This window comes from Mastomys coucha, unplaced genomic scaffold, assembly GCF_008632895.1.
Source record: "Mastomys coucha isolate ucsf_1 unplaced genomic scaffold, UCSF_Mcou_1 pScaffold5, whole genome shotgun sequence".
Lineage (NCBI taxonomy): Eukaryota > Metazoa > Chordata > Mammalia > Rodentia > Muridae > Mastomys > Mastomys coucha.
The window spans coordinates 31659661-31680712 of NW_022196911.1; the positions used below are offsets into that span (position 1 = coordinate 31659661).

Genomic DNA, 21052 nt, shown 5'->3' on the forward strand with positions numbered 1-21052 from the left:
CAGAAGCAAAAGAAAATGAAAGAAAAAGCTGCTACTCATTTTTATGAATTAAAGATTGGCTTCCCCATGCCTATACATACAGTGCTCTAGAATTCCAGTTAGGGCAATGCTGCTCTTTATTTTTAAAACTCTAACATAAAAAAAAATGGTTGTCTTTAACACAATTTATTTTTCCATTAGAATTTACATCAGACCCTTCGAGGCAAAAGAAAACAGAAAAAAACCTATCAGCATATTTACCCACATTTCCTTATATGTGCAGCATCCATAGGTATAATATTTTCTTCATATGTAGCACTCTTCATGAAATGATATAAGAGCTCTTCAGGGATATTAATTAAGTTTTACAGCAACCCCTGTGACACATCTGCCTGCCTGCATATATCTGTTAGATACTCAGAAATTAGTGCTGGTTAGAAGTGAGCCACTTAAGTGTGTTTGTAGGCCAGCCACATACTCGCTGACAATGTGCCAAACAGATCCATCCACTGCAGTTGTCGAGGAAAGAAAAAAGTGCCCTTTAATAAGGCAACCAACATTTAGCATCACTGTGAAAGTACAACTCTGGTGCCTTATACAGTCTCAGCTGGATCCTACAGCATCCTAGCCACAGAACAAGCACCAAGGAGGAGGCTGTAAAAACATGGCTTCTTTGAAAGATACCTGATTTCTTTAGTGCTGGGTTTCCTACAACGCTGGGGCGAGGCGTCTTAAAAAATTCAAGTGTCAAGGAAGACTGTCATGCATGTTTGCCTTAAGTACCTGAAAAGCTTGTCAGTGCCATCTTGCAAATCTTGACGAAGATGCGGGTGGACATGCCAAGGCATGGTGAATTGAAAGCCACCTGACAGGAAGGTGGGATGTTAGACTAAGAGGCAGGTGCCTGCCTGCAGGCATTTTCTTTGCAACTAGCAGAATTAAGGAAAACTTAAAGGCAAGTCTGGGGTGGAGGGGAGCCATCTCTGCTGAAGGCTCAAAGGTTTGCACTTGAACTGGGGTTCTTTCTAACCCTTCGGTTTTGCTACACAAGAGCATTAAACAGTTACGAGAAGGGCAAGGTCTGCCTTTTGTGGTAGCAGGGTAAAGAACTGGGAAAAGGGAGTGGGAACAGGTCGGCAGCAGGCTTGCACTGCACCGGCTGACTAGGGGAGGCAGAATAAGGCAGTGTCTAGTGGGTAAACATCATCAATGTATGGGGTTCAGAGCCTGGCCACTCTGCCTACAACCTGTGCAGCCTCTGATAGTGTTCTATATTAGTTTGCTCAAGTGGAAATATTTAGAGATATTGAGAGAATTAAATGGGGCTTAGCACATGCTTGGCATTGAGTAGACCCTCAAAATAATTGTTAGCCATCGCTGTTGTGGAGATAATTGCTCAGGAATCCCAGGCGCTTCGTCCTTCAAATGCTGCTTGATTTTTTACTTGTCCTGGCTGTTTCTTTTCCACTTCCTCCCTCTTCATGCCTTCCTTCTTCATGCCTTTGTCAAAGATGGGAGTCCCAGTTAGCTTCAACATTTCTATCACTCCTTTCCTTCCTCGGTTAACCAAACTTGTTCTTTGTGTGGCAAATCTGACATCCTTATCCTATAGAGTGTCTGAACCTCAGATGTGGCCATGAAGTCTCTGTACCATTGACCTAAGACTTGGTCCATCCTACCTAAATGCTATCTCTTCTGGCTGGAGATGTCATTTAGGTGGGAAGACTCTTACTGTCCAACTAAACTGAAAGCTGGACACTAATCTCTGCAGCCAGGCTTCCCCAAGAAGCTGCCTATATGTGACTCGGTTACCACAGAGCCTTCTGAAATGACATCCAGGCACACCATTCCATTTCAGTATGGATGGTTGTGTTCTTACTTTTCCCCACTAGTTGTCGTTTACAGTAAGAGAGGTGTCTTAGTCAGGATTTCTATTCCTGCACAAACATCATGAACAAGAAGCAAGTTGGGGAGGAAAGGGTTTATTGAGCTTACACTTCCACACTGCTGTTGATCACCAAAGGAAGTCAGGACTGGAACTCAAGCAGGTCAGGAAGCAGGAGCTGGTGCAGAGGCCATGGAGGGATGTTCCTTACTGGCTTCTTGCTTCCCCTGGCTTGCTCAGCTTGCTTTCTTATAGAACCCAAGACTTCCAGCCCAGGGATGGCACCACCCACAAGGGGCCCTCCCCACTTGATTACTAATTGAGAAAATGCCCCACAGCTGGATTTCATGGAGGCATTTCCTCACCTGAAGCTCCTTTCTCTGTGACAACTTCAGCTTGTGTTAAGTTGACACAAAACCAGCCAGTACAAGAGGGCAGATGCTTTTCATATGACTCCTAGTGTTCTTCATTATGCTTGGTCACTCACAGAACCTCCAAACTGTTGGCTGAATTTAGACTAAAGTCTCATGTACATGACAGGTAATGAGATTATCAATGGTAGGTAGAAAAAAATCCTTACTTAGCATAATATCAGAGTTTTAGACAAAATAACTATATAAGTTGGGCCTGAGGACATTTTATAGGCTGAGCCATGACATGTTTATCCCATAAAGGAGGCCATCTTCTCTTACTGGATCCTCAAGCCCTTGGTCACCTGCTTTCCTGTCATGGCTTGAAAAGAAAATCACACTGCTGTACCAGGAATTTCTCTCGGGGTTGCAGAAACTTGTCTAAGTCATCTCACTCAGATAGTCTTATAACATCCCTCACCAACTAGATGGAGGCAAGGCAGATGAGGAGAGGATGCAAATATAAAATAATTTCCAATTGTACATGAGTGAACAGGAGGCATCAAGCAGGAGTAGTGTGGATTCACAGCCATACTGTGCCACAGCTGCTAGTAAAGTGCTAATACTAGGGAAGGACCAAAAGTCAGACCTGACCTCTATGATGCCTTTTCCAATGCTTTGAATGGAAAGTAAGGAGGTGGGTCATGGGCTGGGAGTATGATAAAGAGTTGTCTAACAAGTAGGAGGCCCTGGGTTCAATTTGTCCCTCCCCACAAAAAAAAAATACCACATAGAGAAGGAAGGTGTTCTGAAGAAATCTTCAGAATAAAATTATAAAATTCTCTCCTTCCTTTCTTAACTCCATAAATTTGGGGATTCTTATTCTAAGCCCATCAGAGAAATGTAGGTCATTAAAGAGAGATCATAACATCTGAATTGAGATGGGCACAATTTGGCACAGTCTATCGAACTTCAAAATGCATATTATACATACCCTTTGATCTAGCAATTTCACTTCCTGGAATTTAACTTTTGAACATAATCATATAAGTATGCAAAGAAAGGTACATACACAGGACTCTTCATTGCAGTTCTGTTTGTAATAGCACAGATCTGAAAGCAATCTAACTGTCCATCAAGAAGACATTGGTTAAATAAATTATGGCATTATGGGATATTACAGAGACCTTAAAAAAGGGAATGAAGTAGGTCTACATGAAATTACCTGAAAAGACTTCCACAATATCTCATTAAGTTAAAATGGAACTTACTAAGTAGAATGTATATGGTTCCATTTCTATTAAAATATATGCTTAGACATTCATAAACATCTTTGGAGGCTTGAAATAATAAACCTTCAAGTGGTATTTTCTTGGAAATAGAAATTGAGAAGCAGAGATTACTTCTGTGCACTTCCCATCTTTCCAATAATTGAATATTTTTTTTAACTAAAAGAATATCTACATTTCATAGTAAAATAACTGAAAATTTGTTGTGGCCGTGCTTTCTTTTTTCTTTCTTTAAATTCTTGGCATTTCTTTTGCAGAGCAAGTAGAGATAAAAAGAATTTTGTGTGATCAATAGGAACCTATGTCCACCATTCTGTAGGAAAATTGTGAGGAGTTTGAGGGAGAGCTCCATTTTTATCTCCATCCCTATCTTATCTATATCCATGTACTCATCCCATACCTACATCCATATCCACGTCCTCATTTTCATCCCTACATTCATGCCCTCATCTTTATCCATACATCTATGTCTCATCTTCATTCCTACATCTATGTCCTCATCCTCATCCCTACATTCATGTCCTCATCTTCACCCCTACATCTATGTCTCATCTTTATCTCTACATCCATGTCCTTATTTCCATCCCTACATCCATGTCCTCATCTTCATCTCTACATCTATGTATTCATGTTCATCCCTAGATCCATGTCCTCATCTTCACCCCTACATCCATGTCCCCATCTTATCTACATCCATGACCTTATCTTCATCCCCATGTTTATCAATTCTCCTGTTCAACTCCATTCCTATACTTATCCCAGTCCTCATTCGTATCTTCATGTTCTTCTAAACTTCATCCTATTTCCACATCCTCTTCTCAATCCTCATACCATCTCCAATCTCACCCCAGTCCTGCCTCTTTTCCAATCTCCTTCTCTGTTTCCCTTTTAGTTTGAAATAATCTGCCTACTTTGGCTTGATGAAGAACTGTACTCTTTCTTTTAAATGGAACAACATATAATTTTGAAGATGGACCCAAAGAGGACCTCATGTTGATATTGTTTTTATATTTCTAAATTCAAGAGGAGCAATGAAGACAATACAGAGACCATGTTACCGAGGCACATACTGAGTGGGACTTAACCTATCTTTTTTGCCTATGTCACCACTGTACCCACTATTACCATGAAATTCTTGGAGAGTTTACATTTGTTTGCTGTCGTCCCCCTATTTAGCCTTATCATTTCCAGTTATTTTGAATTAGTTTGCAGGGATATGAGCACCAAGGAACAGCACTGGTAACATGAGGTCATGCTGCTTTAATCTGGTAAGAGATTTATCTAATTAAACATCGAACAATTTTGATGTTGCATCTATTATGGTCCATTAGAGAGCCGACTGACCTCTGTAAGACATCCTACTCAAGATTTTCACAAGCAGGATCAAACACATTACCAAGAATATCATGAGTGTGAAGCATGGGGTTTGGTAGTTTTCATTCATGGTTTTATTAAGAAGCAAACCCCCAAACTCTTCCAAGTAATTCCACTTCCCATAGGTAAAACCACTTCTCCTGCCATTTCCAGGAGGTGGAAAATGTATCAAGATGGTTTGAGTTAACTTTCTCATCATGAGCTCTCATAAAGAGCACTGGTTAGTAAGACAATAAGTGAGCATGTTTTAATTAGAAAATGTGGAATCCAAGCACTTTTGCTGGAAAGACGGTGATAGCTTAAAAGAGACATCAGGAGACTAATAAAAGTTAAAATGCATTAAGTAGCCACAGTGAACTCAAAGGTAAAGTCATGGGACGTTTGAGAAGTGAACCAGAGAGGGTGATGAATCAGAAGTGGGTGGGAGGGAGTCAGTCAGTGGAACTGACTCTTTCTCTTTCATTGAATTCAGTTGCAAACCTCCTTCTGTGCCCAGGCAAGCAAGACCACTCAGTGACCTGAAATTCCCCCACCTCCTACCCTGGCCACTATACTCTCTACCCAGAGGAGAAAATAATTACACCCAGGCTATAAGGCAAGATTGGTTGGTAGTAAGCAAATTAGCACTGAGTTCGATTGGGTTGAACTGGAGTTTTTGTTGGCCACTTTCTCTTTTACATCCTCTTACTTGTGTGATGTTTGGCTATGGGTTACAAGCTATCCTTTCCAAATCAGGCTCTGTGTGGGCATATAATTTTGCCTAGCCAATCAGTGTGTCCTGTTCTCTAATTCTGGGGGACAGATAGGTCAGTAGTGCTGGGTGTGATCCCAGCTGGGCTTCACAGGCCTCTGTCAAGAGAGTGGACTTGAAAATTAGAAATAGCTAGTAGGACATAGTAGTAGTGGAAGTGACCTGTGTTGTAGTTGCTGTGCTTTGGAAACTGAGTTCCAGGCCAGCTTAGCCTACAGAGCTAGGCCTTGTTATAAAGAGACCAACGAAGCACAAGTCTAGGAAGAAGAGCCTTTTTACAATGAGGTTTCTAAACTGTAAGTATATAGATAGCTCACAGGGCCTGTAATGATGCCAGCAAAGTGGCGTCCTCTAAGAACTATGTTCAGAAACACAGAAAAGCCATCCTGAGACAGACGCCTAATGTCCAAGTGTAACTACTCGAGTCCAGTCTGCTAAGGACCTTGTCTCTTTTTTCCAGGCTTTATACCTCACATTTCTTTTGCCTGATATGCTGACAGGAGACAAGGACATCTGCCCTGTGGGGCTTTGTCTCAGGCAACTGATGTAAAGCACCCAAGCCAATGCTTGGCACAAACGAGACATTTCTGACAGGAGTCTGCCTGAAAAAAGAGCCCAGAGAGCGTCCTGTGGTTTTGGAAGCAGGAAGTTTTCCATCAGGTCCACTTTCTCCTCACATGGACCGTGGTGGAGAAGCTGGAAGATTGAACTTGGTGACTTCAGCATCCTGCTCTGGGACACCCTGAGAAGGAAGACCCCTACTCTGAGGACCAGAATGCTCAGAACACTATGTCCACATAGCACTGTCTCAATCTTAGGAACCTTCCTGTGTTTCCTTTTATCTTATTGAGCTGGGGATGGTGGGGCTAGAGGCTACTTTCCTTAAGGACCCATCCAAGTAGGTTAAGGAGCACCTAAGTTGATGGGAAATGAAAGAAAAAAAAATCATTACAAGAACTTAGCAGGATTTCTGATACTCATTCATGTAATTTAACAAATTATATTTATGCACACATGATTAAGGTATTGATGGCAGAAACTTGGGGAGGATGTTTGCTGTCTTGTATTAGTTACTAAGAGCTAGAAATAATCCACAAGTGATTTAAACACACCTAACAAGTTCAAGGGTGAACCTTCATGTTTACACTTCTAAAGGAGAACAATTCACAAATGGGGCTATGCGATGAGACGAACCCCAAATTGATTGGTGGGGCTTGGAGGCAATGAAGTTACCTGAGGTAAGTTTCCTAAACACACTCATCTAATACACTAGAGTATGCAGCTCTAGGTGGACATGATGAGCCTGGACCTGGTGATAGATTGCAGTCCTAAGGACACAAGATCCCAACTCACAGAGGCAAGTAAAGCTAAGGCCAATAAATCAAAGGACCCCTCAAAATCATTGCAGAGCTCATTCTCCCTGCCTGGGAGAACTACAAATGCCTTCCCTGACTTCTGTGAGGAGAAAAGCATCATCAAGAAGTCAGAATTAGACAAATTCTATAAGCCTCTCCCCATCCGAGCCTGATAAAACATCCCTGGGGAAGACTTCAGGAAATGCCCCAAGGGAGTGCCAGTTGATATTAGCTGAGTGGGCGAAAGAGCACAGAGACAGATGGAAATATTTGAGTTTTTTTTTATTTTTTTTAAACTGTGAACTTAACCCAAGAGTCTTCAACATTTACACAGACCCGGCACAGAGTCCTGCTCTTCCAAGGTGCGACCACGAGGTGGCCTCCATCCTTAATTGGGTCCCCAAGGCATGTGCTGTGGAGGGATGAATTTTTATAAAAAAAGTTCTTTGTACCTGGTGGCTTAACTCTGGTGACTTGCAAGCAAGAGGCTCAAGCCTTCAAAGCTTTAATCAACTTAGCACTTTTTTTAATTTTACAGAAGGGGGACCAAATTGTAAAAGGACGGCGGCTTCTCCTTGGCTACACCTCTGCCTTCAACATTTGCAAACCATGCCGAACATAGTCTAGAGAGGTCTGGAGTGAGATGTAATGCTTGCTCCGTTCTTATTGCACCTTGTAATTTGCACGCATGCCACGGCACGTTATTTATTTTCTTATTAATGGGTCTGAGTGTGTTTAACACCACAAGCCATAAATTGCAGAGCAGTGGATTAGACGGGGTGCTCTTTATTTTCCTGCCGATTGTCAGAAAGTGATGTGGGGTTTGAGATATGTTTCCCCTCCAGCCCCACCGACACAACTGGCTGCCCCCCCCTCCACCCCTCTCACCTCCATCCGAGTACCAGCCCCCTTGCTTCCATCTGTTAAAAGGTGGGGCGAACAAGAACGACATAGCCTGGTTTCTCACTGTAAGCTTGCCTATTGAGCAGCTCTGTTATTGAGATTAATAAGCTGCCAGTTTCCAAGGAAGACTAACAAAACAGCAAAATTAAAGTGCAGTGCGACGTGAAATGCTGCTGGTGGCCAGGCGGGATCATGGTGTCAAAAAGGCAAGGTAAAGCTATAAAATAAGGCTGAGCTTGAAAGGCTAACCTAGAGGTCTCATTAATTTCCATGTTGCTTCTGATGAGAATTTAGAGGGGCATAATGTTTAGCAGTATGGAGAATCAAGCCGCCTATTGATTTGAAAAGCGCTTCAATGCATTTGGTTCACTCGGAATGAATTCTACTTTTAAACCTTACTTGAAAACATTAGGTGTGTGTGTGTGGTGGGGGTGGAGAAGCAAACAGGCTACCTTGGTTAAATATTCTCAACATCAAGCATGTCAGTGATGCTGTCAGAAAATTAATCCTTTGGTAGAAGAGTCAATCTGAGAACAAGTTTGGAATAGCCTTTGGACTCAGCATGGTGGGGATGTTTCAACAATTTGTCTGCTTCTCTGCGAAAACCTTATTTACTAAAAGGTCTTGTCCCAGGTCCCAAGTACACCCTACTAACAAAACACCCAAATCAGGCCAGGATGATTTTGTCTTGAAGACATCCTTAATCTTAGGATTAAGACTTCTTGAATGTGCTTCTTAAGCTCTGTGTGTTCACCGCTCAGAGCCCCCGCCATGGCTTCCTGCTCAAAGGACAACTGGCTGACCAAGTGAACAGTCATGGTACCTTAGCCATGTGGCTGCTTCCTACCCATATGGCAAGGTTCTGTTTGGAATGAAAAGCATGAAAATTGTGAAGCTAGCACACAGAGCATAATGCAGCCCTGGGAACTGAGCTTTCCTGCAGCCCACGCTGCAGCCACCAAGGCAGAGGGAGCCCTCTAGTTCACCATGCCAAGTTGCCACTAATTTGTGGTGTTAACAAAAATCATAAAGGTATTTTAGGTGGTTTAGCAGAAGGGAAACTGAGAGAAATTATCGTTTCTGAGAGTCTTATTAGAAGAGATGCAACAGCACCAAGACACAAGCAGCCATTCTGGGGGTCTGAAAGGAGAGGCAGAACCTTCCCTTAGAAAGGACAAAGGGAATTAGTGAGCCAACTTAGTGCCAGGAGCCACAAGCAGGAAGGCACTAGATAAAAGCAAAGTTGGAATTCAAAATTTTCTTGGGCCTGGGTGTCAGAGGGGGCTGGTCTTGCAGCTGCAGAGGGTAAAAGAGAACTCTACTCTTTGTAAGAAGTGTGACATCACAGAATGTGTTGCTTATCAGCTCTTCTGTGAGATAGAGAAATCTAGTACCCGGAGACGCTGTGAAGAGCTCCTGATATCATGCCCAGCTTATGATTTCGACAACCACTCAGTCTATATCCAATAATATCCATAGATCTTTTTTTAAATCTTATGTCACTCATAATGCATCGATTTCACCGTCTCCTTGGATGAGAGAAGTTAATTTTCTGTTTTCTATTAGGATAAGTATAGTTTCCATTCTTATCCCACCTTATCTAGTACCAAACATCATGGCAGCTAGGAACACACCATTTGGAGTCAGGTAGACACAAGTTCAAATCCCAGCTTTTCCATTTGATGTTGGGTGATGTGTAACTTAATATTCTGAGTTTCAGATCTCATTAATGCACTTGCCCATCCACTCATTCAGTCCAACAGTCTTTCTAAGTAACCTGGATAGCCTCAGACTTGTGAACTTCCTGCTCTACTCACTCCAATGTTCCCTGAATTTCAAATAGGAATAAGAACATGAAGCCTTAAGGGATTGAATGGCATATGTATATAAAGCTACGTGGCAAGGAAACATTTCTGAAAATGAAAAGTTGTTATTCAAGACATCTATGATTCTGTAGAGTAAATCTTTATCATAGTTCAAAGCTCTGCTCATTGTGTCTTTGCCTACTTTTCTAGCCTGCTTTCTTTCCCTAGCACTCTAGTGAATCCTCCTCCCTTCCTAACCCCCTCCCTCTTTCCCTCCCCCTCCCCATCTCCTCCTCTCATGTGTGTGTGTGTGTGTGTGTGTGTGTGTGTGTGTGTTGTATGTGTATGGGTCAGGGAAGATAACCTTCAAGGGTTTTTCTTCTTCTCTCTACCTTGTTTTGGGACACAGTTTCTTTTACTGTTGTATAAGATGGTTTAGCCGGTCCAATAGCTTCTGGAGATTTCTTGCCTCCACTTCCCATTTCCCTCAGGCATGGTAGGATTACAGATGGTTGTGACTATGTTTGGCTTGGTGGGTTTTGGGGATCAGGTTGTCTGGCTTGCATAGTTAATGCTTTTACGCACTAAGCCAATCCCCCTAGTCCTAGAACTCTCTTTAAGCCTGACTGATGCCTATTTGTCATGGGTCTGACGTCTCTGTACCTCTCATGGCCACTTTTACTATGGGAGAGATGTTTATTTATTTATTTACTTATTTATTCACTTGTTGGTGCTCTGCCTCATCCTGTCTAGCATTTCTACAAAGGCAAGGCTTGATGTGTATGTGTGTGTGTGTGTGTGTGTGTGTGTGTGTGTGTGTGTGTGTGTTTGAGTTCTCAATGTCTGGCACACTTCTTATAAGTAGTTCTAGAATGAATTGTGGATGGCCGTCTTGAAAAGCAACGTGTAAGACTTGTTTTTATAACTTGATGATGTGGATGATTAAAGTCAGGGTTTCTGAAGTTTCAGAATCTGGGAAGCCTCGCACTGCTTAGTGATTTCCCTCAGTCACCTGCTACGCAGACAGATTTGGAGCAGCTCGTCTCAGCAACACACAGAGGGAAAGTTGGCTTCTGTCACCGAGCTACCGCTACTGTTTTAGACAAGAGAAGCTGACTTCTGACACTTCCCAAGAAGCTGCCGAGTAGGAGGATTCTTGACCTTGGCTCTCTCTGCAGAGAAGGACTAGACAGGTGATAGAAGACGGCAGGCAGGAAGCATGTCAGGACTTGATTCTATAGAGGAGGAAGATGGAGGGTGGTGGTTTATTGCACAGGCTGCCCTGCACTGGGGTCCTCTATCATGTACTTAAGTTTTGTGGCTATGTTATAGCTTGTGGAATTGGGGGTATGACCGAGTTGGTAGAATGCCTGCCTATTGTAGCACATATGTAAACTGACTTCACTTGTGGAAATTTACATGCATTGTGCTCTAATGGAACTAACATTTATATAGAGCCTATAGAAATTTATGTGATTTCTATGTGTTCAGCTCTAAGTTTGAGCAGCTCTCCTTTGTGTGTGTGTGTGTGTGTGTGTGTGTGTGTGTGTGTGTGTGGTGTGTAAGCCATCAGGCACACTCTCCACCTTAAGTTTTGAGACTCTCATTGTACCTGGAATTCATGAATATGGCTAGATCAGTTGGACATCGAGCTCCAGGGATCTGTCTGTCTCTCATTCTCCAGTGCCAGAATTACAAGCACTTGTTGCTGTGCTTGGCTCTTCCATGAACTCAGGTCTTTGTGTTTGCATAGCAATCCCTTGGCTATGACTGAGCCATCCCCCTGGCCCTACTTCGGTTTCCCATGGCATACATGTCTATGGCTCTGTAACCAGTTCTTCCAATTCTTTATATTGTAAGACAAACTGAAGAAATATCAGACGGTTTAAGGATCACTTTACAGGCCTCTTTAAGTCTGGTAGGGACATCAACACAAAATGATGAGAGGCAAAGCACTGTCTCCACTGGTTTAAAAGAAACACTGGGATCTGGCAGAGCATGTGTGGGAATGGCAGAATGCCCATGCATTACCTCTAGAGCAGGAGCCCGTCCGTCACTCCCAGAAGTTGCAATGAATGAGGGGGAAGTGATGAAGCTGTTAGTAAGTTTCCACTTGAGGTTCTCAGTTTGTGACTGCTTCCCAATCAGCCTTCAGAATTACCGTGACTTTAATGGCTCTTTCTCTATCACATGATGAACTGAGTCTTATGTATTATTAAAGAGGTATGGTATCTATTAGCATATGCCGTGTACTTTCTGCTTATGTGTTTCCCCCTTCTTTGGGTTGTACTCGAGCTTGGAGAAGAGTGTGTACATTTTATTCATGACCTACCCAGTCTCCAACATTCCTCTTGGGAATTCAAAACATATCTGATAACAAGAGAGGAAAAATTAACATTGTCTTAAATAGATGTGTTGTGTTCTTTTTATAAAGGCTGAGCTAATGAAACCACAGTTATGCTGAAATTATATACTATACAGATTTGTTATTTATTTAATTTTATTTGTTCTCTGTGTATATGTATATGCATATATATGTATGTATACATGTGCATGTGTGTGTGTATTTGTGTGCACGTGTGTACATATAACTGTGGGTGGAAGCCAGAAGTTAATGTTTGATATTTTTCTCAACTCTTCTCTGCCACAGCTTTTGAGACCTGGGATTCACTGTCAACTAGGCTGCCTGGTCTATGAGTTTCAAGGGTCCTCCCACCTCCTCCCATATCCCACCCAGTGCTGAGGTTGTAGATATGTGCTACTGTGCCTGGCTTTTACATGAACATAGCAGATTCAAACTCAGGCCCTCATGTTTATGTAGTAAGTGCTGTACCAACCGAGCCATCTCCCCAGGCTGTTCTTTATTTCAGGGTTAGGGATTGAACTCAGAGTTTTACATATATAAGGTTAGTCCTCAGTCATTGAGCTACACTCCCATGCCAGAAGAAAAATACATTTTAAAAGTGCTGTGGATTAATGCTAAAGTTTTCATGTGCAACTCCACTATCCGTTCAAGCTCTCTGTGCTCTGATGTGAGAAGGCTGAAATTTGGCTTGATTTCTGGGAGTTGCCCCAGTCCTGGGCCAGATACTCTCGCTCCTTAATCTTTTGGATCTTAAACACACTGATCAAAGAACATGCGGGTGCAGCTCTCACTTGTCTTTTCTTTCAGACAGACTTCAAGGGTTTGGAGATCCTGTCTATGTGCAGAGTTCATCTTTGATTCCCCTTTCCCAAGCACATCACTGAAGACGACCAGTCCTTGGAGAAATGTTACTTGTAGAAGGGCTCAGCAGAAGCACTCTAGAGAGCAGAGAGCAGGTACTGAGAGAGATTACCTCCAGACAGTGGCAAGTGACCCACTGCTTTTGTGGGTTCTTTCAACCATGTACTCAGTGGGGGGTCATTTTCTTAGAAGTGGTTCTTCAAAACAAGCCTCCTGGGAAACCAACTGATTTGATCGGAAGCTCGGAGATATATTTATATGTATCCTTTTAAAATATTCATATCATTATTTTATGTGTCTGAAGTTTATGTGCATGTACATCTGTATATCAATATACGTCTTTACATATGTTCTTAAGACCAAGGGGAGACTACTTTCGGGTAGCAGACTGATGGATCTCACCCTGTAAATTGGATAGTTTAATGCAAAAGATACAGGCTAAACAGGTATCTACCTCCCTTCCTGTGTGGGGATCTTGGGGGCTCCATCCAGGTTCCCTCATAACTTATCATCTCTGTGACATCAGAGACCTATTGAAGGAATGTCCCTTTAATCTAGACTGTATCTTTGAAAGAGAAATAATAATTATCTGCTTAGACCTCGTTAGATCACTTCCTGATTCCACTGAGATACTGTTTGAAGGTATTAATGTACAGAGAAACTACATGTTCGTGTCCACATTAAACGCAGAATAAAGGCTTCATTCCAAAGGCAACAAGACAGTCACACACCCTCGTTCCCCTTTTCTCTTTTCTCTCTTTCTATCCAGAAACCCCTTTTCACATATCATCATCTACTAATGTAAAAAGAGGTGATAACAAACTCCTGAGTGCGTCCTAAACACCAGGAGGGGGAACAGCTTGGTTGAACAGTAGCTTCTGGCACTGCCATTGGGAGACTGCTGATTTGGGCGGTTGTTAGTAATTATCTATTGTGTATAATCCATTGGTATAATTTTTACTGCCTTGACATCTTTCAAGCTTTAGAATTAGGGTTATAGGCACAGATGAAAAACTCTGTCATAAAGTGAAATTAGAGGTGAGTGTGAGTTCATTGGCGAGCACGTACCATACACTGATGCTCAGGATCTTACTTTTTTCAACTTTAAAGAAGTGCAGACATATAACAACTCCAAATATTGCGGCTTTCTAGATTGCTTCCGGCTGAGGGCAGAAAATCCACTGGCCATTTTCAGAAACACTGCGGATTATTTCTCTTCTTCAAACCCAAATGATTAAAGCTTTCAAACTGACTTGAGCATTTTTGGAAGCATCCATACAAGTGCAAGTGCATGCTTCTGAGGTTTTTTTTTTTTTTTTTCTCCAGATAAGCAGACAACTGGAGCACACAGACCAAGAAGGTGTCTGGGGATGGAGTCACAAGGCTCTGCAGTGTCAGACAAACCTACTCCTGGCCTTCTCTGTCGATGGCAGGCTTGTCTACCACACTGTGTCCCCAGGGTCCTCTTTAAGGCTCCCAAGGGAGGAATGCATGGTTTTAGAAGACCAGGAGTGAAAGTGGGTGAAGGAAAGAACACACACACACACACACACACACACACACACACACCCCAAAAACAAAGCCAGGCCCAGGGATAATTTCCAGGTTCTTCCTTCCTAACACAAGACCCTCCCTGTTCCGCTGTTTGTTTTTTCCACATCCCTGTTTGCCCCAGAGCCATCAAGCTGTTAGTGTGTACAGGAGGGAGTAAAGTGGGCCAGCAGGTTGGATGAAATATAAATTAAAATTAGACTTCTGTCAGTCTGGAATCAGGGATTGTTCTCAAGGTCTCCCCAAACACTTAATTTCAAATGAGTCTTCATTTATTACTTCAAGAAAGGCCAAATGCATAATTTATCAGCAGCATTCAGTCAATATACCCTTATAAGCACATTTCCCATGAGCCTTTGAGTAAAAATATGTTATGCTAATTCTATTAGTTGGGTACACAAGAGCTGTCTAAGAAAGTCAACAAGCATTAAAAGGAGACACATGTGAACAAAGAAATACTGATCAACCTATTGTCCAGGGTCAAATTACCAAGGGATAAGAAGGTGTTAAGCTTGTCTCCTTATGCTGCAATGTCTCTCTAACCAGAACTCAGAGCCACCCAGAACCATATGACTCTGCTGACTTAGAGTGGGGAACAGGGACTTACCGAGTCTCCAGTGGCACGTTACTGTTCAGCACCCAGCTGTCCTGGAGCTGAACGGACTCTGGTGTGGTGGCCAGGTCATTGGGCGCAGGAGCTGGGGCGTGGATTTGACTCCGCCGATTGGTCAGTGAGTTCCTGTTGAGGGAGTTGGCTGACGAGTGGTGGTGGGACAGGGTGTGGTTATGAGGGGGCGGCAGAGGGGGCCTCAATGTTGACTGGCTGTGGTGGTTCGGAGGGCCTGGAAGAGAGGAAGGAGAAACAGCCATCAGTACCTGTCCATTTTAGCCTCAGAAACTCTGCACCTATAAAGTAGGCTTTGCAGCCAAAGTCCCCATGTCTACAGTGACTGAAAACCACAAACCAGAGATAACAGTTGGGACTGCATAGAACGCCCCAGTGTTATTAGTCACAAACAAATGCTGTGCTTTATTTTTTACTTATCAATATGCATCAATTAGAGAGCAAAGAGGATTGAGGTTAGAAAAGCCAAGTAGACAAGGGATGGAATTATCCCCGGAATTATCTGATATTGCAGTGGAAGAGATAATACACTTAAGGCTGATTCTGGCTGTGACAAATTTTTATTCCATTTCCTGGTAAAATTTAAAGGCCCAGGTCCTCTAAAGCAAGCAAGCAACAAACAACCCAGATATTCTTGTAGAAGTGGAAGATACAATAACAGTTACTAGAGGTTGTGCTGGTTAGGAAACAGGGAGAATTTGGCCAATGGACACAGAGATAAGAAGGTCAAGTTCTGGGGTCCTGCTGCACAGTTGAGTAATTATAGTCAAGAATAAAGCATGTTTCCCATTGAAGACTAGTCTCTTGAGTGCTTTGTCACAGAGAAATGCTGTGTTTCAGGTGGCAGGGATGCTAACCACTTGGGGTTGATCATCACACAGGGTATTGAAGTATCACATTGTACCCCATAAATTTGTGCAATTATTGTTTGTCAGTCGAAAATGGTTGCTGGGCCAGGGAGACAGCTCAATGAGTAAAGTATTCGCTGTCTAAGCATAAAGATCTGGATTCAGATCCCCAGAAGTTCTGTAAAGTCAGATACAATAGTGCTCATCTACAATCCTAGCCCTTCTTTAGTGACATGGGAAGCCATGAAAAGAGAATCCCCAGAGACTCTTGGGGCAACTAGCCTAGCACACATAGTGGCAGACATCCAAAGATGCTGTCTCAAAGGAGATAGATGGTGAGATCTAATACCTGAGGCAGGGAACACACACATACATACATATACACACACACACATATACACATACACATTGCATATATACAGACACACACATACACATATCATATACACTCACACACATATACACACATACGCACATGTATACACACTTACACACACATATACACATATACACACATCATATACACTCACATACACATACACACATATACTCACACACATATACACACATACATAATATACACATATACACATATATACACATATCACACACACATATACACATATACACATATCACAATATACTCACATACACATACACACATATACATTCATACACACGTATATACACACATGCAAATACATACCATATGCACTCACTTATACACACACATATATACACATATACATACATACACACATATACATACACATTGCATATACACACACAGACACACATCATATATACTCACTTTCACACATACACACACTTATACACATACACACATACTCACACTTACATACACATATACACACATATCACATATACTCACATACGCATACACACATACACTTACACACATATACACACATATACATACATATACACATATACACACACATCACATACACTCAATTACACACACACACACACACACACACACACACACACACAGATGGAGGCCTTTCATTTAAATTGTGGCAATGACTAGGTAGGAAACAAAACATTCTGGCTGTGGACAGGACTGAACTGGAGTGGGTTTGCAGTGTTCTTCGGGGGATCCAGGTCAGTGATAGCGTGAGAAGCTAAAGGCAAGCTGTAAGAAACACTCAGGATCTGTGCATTGGGGGGAAGTTCCCTGGGTTTTTAAGAAGTTGACAATTCCAAATTGATAGATTAAAAAATAAACAAATGGGCATAAAACATAATATACTTATATAGAGCTTTTTAAAAATGAGAGTCTGCCAGTCCCCTCTGACTAGCAGGTTGATAGCTGCTCTCCACTAAGAGATGAGTATTGAGAATGGAGTGTGCAGAGGGTCAAGGGAGATGTTTCAAACTCACCATCCTGGCTCCAGATCACAGCCTATCTTACAAATACTGAGCTCCTCTACCTTTGCAAGGGGAATGCTCATGTGAGAACTGAACCTCTGAGAAGGCCCTTGGGTAAATAGCCCTACTCAGGATGGCTCTGCCCAAGGTCTGCCTGGCAAACCATCTGCACAATGCTGTATTTTAAACATAACGAAAGCAAAAGTGGTTTCCTACTCGACGTAAGCCTATAATTTCCCTTTAATGGATACTGAAACATGACTTTTAATTTGTGTCCTTTGAGAAAGTCTATTTTTTCTGAGGCCTCCAGTCAGTGTTGGCAGCTCACCAGGTGACTGCTGAGCCTTGTCATTTTGGCCCATGCCAACTTTGAAAATCCTTAGCCCCTGCCGTCCTGGCTTTAAGAAGCTGGCTCAAGTCATTTAAACAAGCAATTTGACACAGATTTCAACTACTTGTCTCCTTATGTGGCCAGGCAACATCTCCAAAAGGTGTAATCTACATTCTGGGGTTCCCGTGAAGCCGGGAGAAGCATTCCGAGGGAGAGACAGCATGTCATAAAAGATAGTAGGTTTGGAGCCATTGCTACCAATGAAAACAGAAGTGAAAGTAAAGAATAGCAAAAACCTGTTCCTTGAAGTTAGTGTCTCTGGGTTGAAATTAGAGACTTTTTTTTTTTTATGTTCAGAGAAAAGACAACTAAAGCTAAAACCTATTGGGAAATGCCACAGTACAGTTGTATAGATTTTTAAATCGTGTCCTCCAAATGAACCTGTAATTCATGTTTTACATTAGGCAGCGGTGACACTTTAAATACATCTTTGGTGGAGTTTCATAGCTGTCGCAGGCTATTACATATGCTGGCATTGTTGTCTGACTAGAAATGTATGATTACATAGTTATTTAGCATTTGTCTATCTCCTATTAGCGGGGAGAGGTGGGTAAGGGGCAAAGTGATGTAATAATGATCTCTCGTAGGCGCTCTCCAAACCCCTCACACAGGGTTAATGAATTCTTGCTTTCCCTCCCCTCAACTCCCATCCAGGTGGTATCATTATTCCCTGTTAGTTAGGCAATTAAGAGACTTGCCTGAGGAGGATGAGGTGAGTCAGTGTGCAAGGGGAGAATCCACACTCCCTGCTCCTAACCCGAACTTTCCATCTTCCTCTGCCCCCAGCTCCCGCCCCCACTCCACACTCAGGACCACACAGTCTCTGAAAGCACAAAGAGCCAAATGAGAAATCTAATTCCCTGAATGAGTTCCCAAACTGGCCTGTTTCCTGTCTCCTCACCCAGGCAAAGCTTCCCCTGCCTATTCCAGCTGTGTGGTCTTCGCTCATTGTCCATCTGGGCTAGGAGTGGGTGGAATTCCTATGGTGTGTGTGTGTGTGTGTGTGTGTGTGTGTGTGTGTGTGTGTGTAAGGTCTCCAAAGGTGATGTCTGGGTCAAGGGAAGAATGAGTTAGGCTGCTGTGTGGTATGTGCCACATACATTGGACAGTGAGCATCCACATTAATTGAAAGAGAGGTCAAGGGCCTCTTTCCAGTTCACCTAAAAGGAAGGCTTAGAACTTTCTGGGAAAAAAAAAAACACAGAGAAATAAGAGTAGGGGAAGCTGAAAGAACACTGATTCTTCGTTCGTTCTACCCTCCTATGAAGCATTGTGCTATTTCATTTCAAATAGGCGACTGACAACTCTGAACACAAAAGCCATCTGGCACATCACTAAAGAGAAAGTTCTTGTTACCGGCGCTTACTTCCACAAGGCCGACTGTAGTTGCTCACATATCCATCTCTCTACCCAGCAGCCATAGTCTCAGCTAGGTGTACAAGATAGAAAAAAATAATACTACACAGAGCGGAACAGAGTGAAGAAGGGATTAGTTGGAAGCTAAGGGAGAAAAAGCTAAAGAACTATTGTATAATTATTGTGAGTGCCTGTTGCTTTCGAGTTGCAGAAATCTGAACACACTATCTTATTTAATTCTCACTTTTACTCATGTGCCAAAGCAGTGATGACCCACCAGGATTTCTGCGCTTGTGAGAAAGAATGAAGGTATTGAACATGCTACCCCAATGGTCTGCTAACAGATGCACTCCTGTGCAGAGAACACTTTGGTTCTTTGGGGGATGAAAGACAACGGGAAGACAAATTGTAGCTCCAAATGAACCCAAATTTAGCAGCGATTCTGTACCTGTGGATTGCGACCCCTTGGAGGTTTCATAGTAGATATTTACATTATAATTTATAACAGTAGTAAATTATAATTATGGAGTAGCAACAAAAATAATTTTATGGTTGGGGGTCACCACAACATGTGGAAGTGTGTTAAAGGGTCTCATCATTAGGAATTACCCCTGATTTAGAGTAACCCAGACTTCACTGAGATCAGTGATCTCAGGTCAGTAACCTTCAATGTGAACATTATGAAAACTCAGTCACTCTGTTGTGATGTTCTAGATTTCTGAAGCAAAGCTCAGGATCAAAATGAGTGTGTCTCCTCTTGCAAGGACAGGTTAGAAGTCCATGCTCTCAGCTGTCTCTCTTGTGTGCCACCAACACTAGCTATCACCTAAATACAGCAGTAGCCTTTGCTTCCATGGCCATTGTGTTTCTGATTCTCCATTCTGCTGTTTTGGTGACTCTCTGTTTGACCCGGGCACCTTGTGATTGTGGCAAATGCTCCTCTAATATGGCGAGTGATGACTGACACCCGAAGCACCTTCTGCATTTACCAGCTTTCAGCCCAGACATTCTGGGATCTGCTGCCTGGAAAGGTTTTCCATTTGCTAAGTTTCAAACAATGGCTATCAATGCGCCTAACTGCTTTCCATGAATGTTTTCCGAGATACTCAAGTACATGAGAAGCTCTTTCCTAAAGTGATGGGTAGCGCCACTCCATGACGAAATGGAAATGGGAAAGCCAGCCTCATGGAACCGTGATGTCCAAGTTACAGACATTTATTGGGTTAGCTTTATGCACATGTTATTGATGTCTCTCCTAGGGCATGAATGCAAGATTACACAATAATGTAGTTTAAATACAAATACCTGCATCAGGTAAGCGTTTATAGAGTAGCAGACTACTGAGTATGCTGTTGGTGGGCAAAAGGCAATTGTTACTGAAGCCTTGTGCTGACTAGCTTGATGAGCTTAAGCTGTAACCCTGGATGGTCTAGCCTAGGTTACACAGCAGCAAGTCCCTGTCTCAAAAATAGGCAGACCCATGGCCATCATCATTAATGATGAGAACCAGAAGTCATGTTTAGGTTCTGAATGACCCGTCACTATAGGAAAAAGAATAGTTGTATTGGGTCTTTATCAAGAAGTTATATAAAGAAGTTTATAAAGAAGTTGAGTATCCTAGAAAAACTAAGAAGATTTCAGGAATGATGCTTCCGATATGTGCAAACATTTGAAGGTGGATGCATGCAATGACTGCTCCATGATAGCACAGACTGTGCTGCTGTGGTCTAGACGTTTTATGAGATACTTGTCCCTGGTTGATTCTGACACGCATACCAGCGGTGGAGTTTATCCTAAGTGCTTAGGGGTTGCCTTAAGAAGGAGAAGTCAGTCCTCCTCTGAGTCATGATATCAGTTCCAGGATACATTTACCGACTGAGATCTTGGCACATCTGTTCCCTCATCTGCTGACTTTGGCAAAGTTGCCCAAACACATGTGGAGGCAAGCAGCAACCCACACTTCAGATAACAA

The 21052-nt window shown here is 42.5% G+C and overlaps 1 protein-coding gene across 19 annotated transcripts in view; it reads right to left on the reverse strand.

Moving 5' to 3' along the window:
• The window catches only part of Tenm2 (teneurin transmembrane protein 2), a 1239808-nt gene that overhangs the window by 280841 nt on the left and 937915 nt on the right, over window positions 1-21052 (reverse strand). For all 19 annotated transcript variants that reach the window (XM_031353724.1, XM_031353722.1, XM_031353721.1 and 16 more), the window contains one exon: window positions 15076-15310. In XM_031353724.1, coding sequence (XP_031209584.1) covers window positions 15076-15310 — 235 coding nt within the window. The remainder of the gene's footprint in view (window positions 1-15075; window positions 15311-21052) is intronic.